The sequence below is a fragment of the Petaurus breviceps genome, unplaced genomic scaffold (assembly GCF_028583685.1).
Source record: "Petaurus breviceps papuanus isolate PSGF00001 unplaced genomic scaffold, PetGlider_PUasm1.0 470, whole genome shotgun sequence".
NCBI classification, from domain to species: domain Eukaryota; kingdom Metazoa; phylum Chordata; class Mammalia; order Diprotodontia; family Petauridae; genus Petaurus; species Petaurus breviceps.
The window spans coordinates 7,013,032-7,020,512 of record NW_027186350.1 but is presented as its reverse complement, the minus strand read 5'-3'; the positions used below and the strand labels follow the sequence as shown (position 1 = coordinate 7,020,512).

The 7,481-nt window shown below is 38.6% G+C and overlaps 1 protein-coding gene across 1 annotated transcript in view; it reads left to right on the top strand.

Annotated features, from left to right (window-relative positions):
* Positions 1 to 7,481, top strand: part of PLBD1 (phospholipase B domain containing 1) — an 80,028-nt gene that overhangs the window by 9,095 nt on the left and 63,452 nt on the right. Inside the window, exon 2 of the mRNA XM_069101555.1 lies at positions 111 to 330. Coding sequence (XP_068957656.1) covers positions 111 to 330 — 220 coding nt within the window. The remainder of the gene's footprint in view (positions 1 to 110; positions 331 to 7,481) is intronic.

Here is a 7,481-nt window from a genome sequence, read left to right as displayed (position 1 = left end):
TATATATATATATATATATATATATATATATATATATATATATATATGATCAGGTAACATAGAAAAGATTTTTTAAATGATTGTATATATTTTTCTTCTTTCTCCTTCAGAAATCCATTATGCAACTGTATATTGGAACTCCTCTACTTTGTCAGTAGAAGTAAAAAATGATTTAGACCCAGCTGGAGATGCATATGGTTTTTATAATGACACTATCCAAACTACAGGCTGGGGGACGTTGGAGATAAGAGCTGGTTATGGTGCTAATTCCTTGTCCAATGAGCTTGTCATGTTTGTAGCTGGCTACTTGGAGGGCTACCTCACTGCACAGTAAGTATGTTTTTGCATTTGTATCCCCTGCACCTAGAATAGTACCTACTCTATGATGAGAGGTTAATAAATTCTTGATTGATTGATTGAAAAGCACTTCATTGACTAATGTAACAAGAAACCATGATATTAATCCAACCCTTAACATACCCTTTAATACTACCCTTTTATCTAACACCATATACCAAAATCAAGTCTAAATGGGTGCGTGATCTAGGTATAAAGGTTGATACTGTAAGCAGTCTCGGAAAACAAGGAATCGTTTACCTGTCAGATTTGTGGAGAGGGAAAGACTTTATGACTAAACAAGAATTAGAGAACATTATAAAATGTAAAATGGATAATTTTGACTACATGAAATTGAAAAGCTTCTGTACAAACAAAGCCAATGTAACCAAGATTAAGAGGGAGGTGGGAAATTGGGAAAGAATCTTTACAACCTATGTCTCTGACAGAGGACTCATTTCTAAAATATACAGAGAATTGAGTCAAATTTATAAGAATACAAGTCATTCCCCAATTGATAAATGGTCAAAGGATATGAACAGGCAGTTTTCAGAGAAAGAAATTAAAGATATGTGTAAGCACATGAAGAAATGCTCTAAATCACTATTGATTAGAGAAATGCAAATCAAAACAACATCTCACCAGTCAGATTGGCTAAGATGACAAAACAGGAAAATGACAAATGCTGGAGAGGATGTGGGCAAATTGGAACACTAATGCATTGCTGGTGGAGTTGTAAACTGATCCAGCCTTTCTGGAGAGCAATCTAGAATTATGCCCAAAGGGCTATAAATAATTTCATACCCTTTGACCCAGCAATACCACTCCTAGAGTTATATCCCAAAGAGATCATAGAAGTGGGAGGAAGACCCATATGTACAAAAATGTTTATGGCAGCTCTTTTTGTGGTGGCAAAGAACTGGAAATTGAGGGGGTACCCATCAATTGGGGAATGGCTGAACAAGTTGTGGTATATGCATGTTATGGAATACTATTGTGCTGTAAGAAATGAGGAACAGATGGTCTTCATATTTACCTGGAGAGGCTTATATGAACTAATGCTGAGTGAGAAGAGTAGAACCAGGAGAAATTTGTACACAATTATAGACACAGCATATGTGTGATGACCAACTTTGATAGACTGGACTCTACTCAGCATGCAGTGATATAAGTCAATCCCAAAAGACTCATGATGGAGAGAAACATGTGCATCCAGAGAAAGAACTAGAAAGAACTGAGTCTATATCCAGATGGAAGCAAAATACCTGATCTTTTTCCTTCTCTTGTTTGGTTTTATGTCCTCTTTACCATTTTTCATTCCATCTGATACAATTTATCTTTATAACCTGACTAATGTATAATGTGAAAGTATTTACAGATCCTATACTTGATTGTATGCCACCATGGGGGGGGAGGGGATAGAGGGGGACAAAATGTGAATCTCAAGGAATTGAATCACGTAAACTAAAAGTAAACAAACAAATTAATTTTAAAAAATACTACCCTTTTACCCATCATCATGGATTTTCATTTTGATTTCCAGTTGTACCTTTTCTCTCCTCACATGGGACATTAAAATTATAAATGTGGTTATAGTTTTAATATGTTTATATATGAAATATTATTAGTAGTATTTGTACCTAGAATCTAGCTCTAGCCCTCCCCTTCTACTCCCTTTCTTTAAAAAAAATATTAACTAATTTTTAGTTTTCAACATTCACTTCCATAAGAGGTTGAGTTCCAAATTTTCTCCCCCTTCCTCCCCTCCTCCCACCCCAAGATGGCGTGCAGTCTGATATAGGCTCTACATATACATTCATATTAAACCTGTTCTCACATTAGTCATGTTGTAAAGAAGAATTAGAACCAATGGGGGGAACCATAAGAAAGAAGAAACAAAAAAGAACAAGACAGAGAGAGCAAATAGTCTCCTTTGATCTGCATTCAGGCTCCATAGTTCTTTCTCTGGATATGGTTGGCATTTTCCATCATGAGTCTTTTGTGGTTGTCTTAGATTCTTGTATTGCTGAGAAGAGCTAAGTCTGTCAAAATTAGTAATTGCATAATGTTGCTGTTACTGTTCTACTCCCTTTCTGTGATACACTACTATAAAGATTTAAGTCAGCAGTTTCCAATCTTTTCGTGTCTAAGGGAATCTTTTTATCTTCAGAAAATCTTTCAGGCTTTCATATGACAGCAGTTATATTGTTGGTGGTTGTTGATTGAGAAATACACAATGACAAAAAATAACTATGCCTTCAGTAATGTATATGTGGGAAAGCAAATTAGGTACCTCATAAATCACAAGGATGAACAACTTCTAGGATATCTTAATAAAAGAAAAAAGTCACATATCATTCTTACAGACCAGAAAAAAGAAAGAAATGACAATATTTTAAAACCTTCCACACAAAATCCACTTTATTACATCATATAATAAGCCATAGCTAAAAAAAAGTGAAAATGACAACACTTGGTATGCATATAGATAGATGAATGCCTTACAATAACCCTGTGATTCTCTTGGGAATCTTATCCAAACAGTTTGGGAATAACAGCTCTAAATACTATTTTAATAAACAAAAGTTCCCCTAGGATGAGACCAAGGGTTGATCAATGCCCTAATGTGCTGCTCTCTTTATCTGTCTGATCCTTCTACCTCTGGGAAGCTGTTAGAAGAAATGACCAAACCATATTCTCCTGTCATTTTGTACATGGGAAATAAAGTAAGAGTATTTATATGTACTTAATATGTACTATATGGTGCTTATTAAGAACCACCAGAGTTCATTAGGAATAAAATCTAAGAGACTCCTAGTTTTCTGACTTTGAGTGAATATAGCCAAGAATATAATGGATGTTAAATTATTGTAAGCAAATTTTACCAATGTTCTCTCCTAGATTTTATTAAAATAATGAGGATAGAAAATAAAGCTACAAGTCATTTTTATCCATTCTCATCCCTCCCTTGATTTAAAGCATCTTAGATTACTTGGTCTCCTTTCTTTTTATAGTATTGTTGTCTATAATCTATATTTTTGAACATATAGTAATTACTTTCTTTCATATTGCTGCTGACATAGAATAAGTAACAGATTTGATATTAATCTAATCCCAGGCACTAGAGAATGTTTTTGAAGATGACATAAGGAGGCTAGGCATGATTTTGAGTAACACAACCCAGATGTCACAAGACGACCCATTAGTGAGCTAGAAAGCCTTCAAACACTGGGATTGTCCCGTTCAAAACTTATAGAAGAAGTGTTAGAAGTGTTTACACTTTTTTGGTCCTTTAGGAGATATGAAGAAATTCACAATCAAATTTGATTAACCATAGAGTGGTTAGGAAAAGTTATGCATCTGGTGGTCTTTAAAGAACAAGCTGAACTATTAAGGGACTGAGACACCCTTAGCCTTGGCAGGAAGGTGCTGGGCTGTGGAGAGGAGCAGTAACAGGGAAGTCAGATGAATGACCTATCCAGCTGGGACATTTTATCTTTTTACCCTGACCTATCCCACTTTCAAACCAGGAGATAAGGAAAGGTAATTTTTCAGCCAGAAAAAAAAATTTTCATAATATTTTCAGTTTTACAAATTGTTGTTTAGTTATTCCAGTCATGTCTGGCTCTTCCTAACTCCATTTGGGGTTTTCTTGGTTAAGATACTGGAGTGGTTTGCCATTTCCTTCTCCAGCTCATTTTACAGATGAGGAAACTGAGGTAAACAGAGTCAAGTGACTTGCCCAGGGTCACATAGCTAGTATCTGAGACTGGATTTGAACTTAATGAGTTTATGTCATGCTACAGGCTATCATCAAGAGAGCAATTTCTCTTCAGCCTGTGGCTAAAGAATCTGGTTAAGGATTAGTGAGGGGGAAAAGCAACATATTTTCAGTCCTTTGGCAATTAGTTAAGAAATGAACTGGAAGAATTTCTGTCTGATCTCTCCCGTGAAACTAGGAAAAACACACTAGGATTAGAGTCAAGCTATGCTGAGAATGTGTGAAAATCTGATTTTTTTATATAGGAGTTTGTTCAGTTATTTTCAGTCTTCATGACCACTTTTGGGGTTTTCTTGACAAAGATACTTAGAGTGGTTTGCAATGTCTTTTTCCAACTCGTTTTACAGATGAGGAAACTGAGTCAAACAGGGTTAAGTGACTTATCCAGGGTCACCTAGCTAGTTAGTGCCTGAGGCATTATTTGAACACACAAAGATGAGTCTTCCTGACTCCAGGCCCGGCACTCTATCCACTGCACCAGCCAGCTGCCCCCACAGAAAAGTTAGGTGGACCTCTATTGCCAGATAAACCAGCAGTCTAAGATTTAAGAAAAAAAAAAGACTTTTTACACGTTGCAAATCAGTGCATACAGTTGTGAAAAACAAATTCTAATGAGCTCTACTGTTGTTTCTGTTTGCTTTGTTGCCTCCCATGTGGTAGAGGCATCTGGAATGCCTACAAGAGCAGACATGTGCCATGTAAATTGATTCAGCTTACAGACCCACTTCATCTTTGAAGACAGTCAGGGCTACTACTGGTCAGGTTACTTCTTTATTCATCCAATAGTGCCTAGCCCAGAGCAGGCACTCACTAAATGCTTGTTGGTATTTATTGTTCATTGAGTGTGTAGCATTGCACCAGGTCTTGTAGGGGATACAGAGATGTATGTAAAAGTTCTTGTCTAGTTCAGGAGAAAAGATATAAAGTAAGGATACAAAGCCATGTATGCCAAATGGGTGGTTCAGCTAATAAGGGACATGGGAGATCAAAGGAGAGAAAATTCACTGTGGGCTGGAAACTTTTGAAGTCAATTTAACTCCAATTATGCCTTGAAGGCTAAGTAGGATTTGGCTGATGTGAAAGGATGGGTGAGGGTATTCCAGGTAGAGATGGTACCTTGAGAAAAGTCATAGGGAAGCTAGAATGAGTCAGACATATTCCTTGACAGGGAGAGAAGACACCAGTCTGTCTGGATTAAGAGGTAGTGTTGGAGAGTAGTGGAAGAGAAGGGGGTTGGCTTTATAGTTTAAGAACAGATTAAGGAGGACCTGGCATGCTTGAAGCCTGTTATTCAGCAGTGACCACCCACATGTCAAGGGGAGCTATTGAAGAAAGTATACAGAGTGTTCGGATTTCTTTAGTTTGAAAGATAGTTATGGTATTTGGTATCTTGGCTGCATGGATGGATGTAGGGAGCTGAGAGTCTGAAGACATCTTAGAGTTGGAAGGATGTTAAAAGTCATTCTAAGCGACATTAGGGTTTCCCTGAGCAGAATGAAACTTCTTGAGAACAGAGACCATTTCATTTTTGCCTTTGTCTTCCCAGATGCTGTAGGGTAAGGAACCTGGCAGGGGCAGGGGCAGGGAATAAGCATTTATATAGCACCTACTATGTTCTGGGCACTACGCTAAGCACATTACAAATGTTATCTTCTTTGATCCTCCCAACATTCCTTCAAGGCAGGTGCTATCATTAGCCCCATTTTACAGTAGAGAAAACTGAAGCAGAGAAGTTAAGTGACTTGCTTATGGTCACACAGCTAGTAAATATCTGAGGCTAGATTTGGCTCCAGACCTGACACTCTATCCTCTGCACTATCTAGTTGCCTCCTAGTTGGAAGACAGTAGGTACTTAATAAGTACTTGTTGGTTGTGGATGGTAGAAGTCCTTAAATGGAGTAATGTTCCCAAGGATGGTCACCTCGTCTCTACTTAAACATCTGTAATGAAGAACTCATTGCTTCATCAAATGGCCCTGTCAGTTAGTCAGTCAATAAGCATTTAAAAAATTCCTCCTATGTGGCAGGCAAAAGCAAAGAAACAAAGTCAAGAAACAGCCTTTGCCATCCAGGAGCTCACACTCTAATGGGGGAAACGACAAACAAGTATGTACAAACAAGCTGCATGTAGGCTCAATATTAAATAATTAACAGAGGAAAGGCACTAAAATTAAAGGAGAGGGAGAAGGGCTTCCCACAGAAGGTGGGGTTTTAGCTGGGATTTGAAGGAAGCCAGGATGCAGAGGAAAAGGGAGAGCATTCCTAGCATGGTGGACAGCAAGAGAAAACACTCAGAGCTAAGTGATGGATTGTCTTGTTCATGGAACAGCAAGGAGATTAGTGTCACTGGACTGAGGAGTGTGTAGGTGTATGAGAGTGAAGGCTAAGCCATAAGAAGACTGGAAACGCAGGGGTGGGTAGGTTGTGAAGGGCTTTGAATGCCAAAGGAGAGGGTTTTTATTTGATCTTGGAGCCACTGGAGTTTACTAAGTATTGGGGGTGACATGGTCAAATGAGTGCTTTAGGAAAATCACTTTGGCAGCTTAATGGAGAATGAACTGGAGTAGGCGTGTGGCCGGAAAACGGACCATGAGGCCATTGCAGCAGTCCAGGTGTGAGGTGATAAGGTCCTGCAGCGTAAAAGGAGAGAAGGAATAGTGAAGAGATGTTGCAACAGTGAAATCAATAGGTCTTGGCAACTAATTGAATATGGGGGGTAAGAGACACTGAGGGATCAAGAATGATGCTAGATTTGTGACTGGAGGACTGGGAAGATGGCGATGCCCAAAACAGTAGTGGGGAAGTCTAGAAGGAGGGTTTAGGGGGAAAGGTATCTAGTTCAACTTTTGACATGTTGAGTTTAAGATTTTAATCTGTCTAATAGGTAGCTGGAGAGGAGAGACAGCAGAGAGTAGATTAGAATATAGAAATGATAATTAAATCCATGGGAGCTAATGAGACCATCAAGTGAAGAGGACCCAGGAGAAAACCCCATCCATGGCCAGAGGGCATGACCTCAGTGGTGGTGGTGGTGCTAAGTACTGTCTGACTCTTTGTGACCCCATTTGGAGTTTTCTCAGCAAAGGTAATGGAATTGTGTGCCATTTCCTTTTCCAGAACATTTTACAGTTGAGGAATTAAGGCAAACAGGATTAAGTGACTTACCCAGGATCACACAGCTAGTAAGTATCTAAGGCCAGGTTTGAATTTAGAAAGATGAGTCTTCCTGATTCCAGGCCCATTGCTCTAACCACTGACCTGGATGAGAATACAGCAAAGGAGACTGAAAAGGGATGGTCACTTAGGTAGAAGGAGAACCAGGAGAGATTGGTGTCTCAAGAACCTATAAAAAAGGAGAAGGAGAA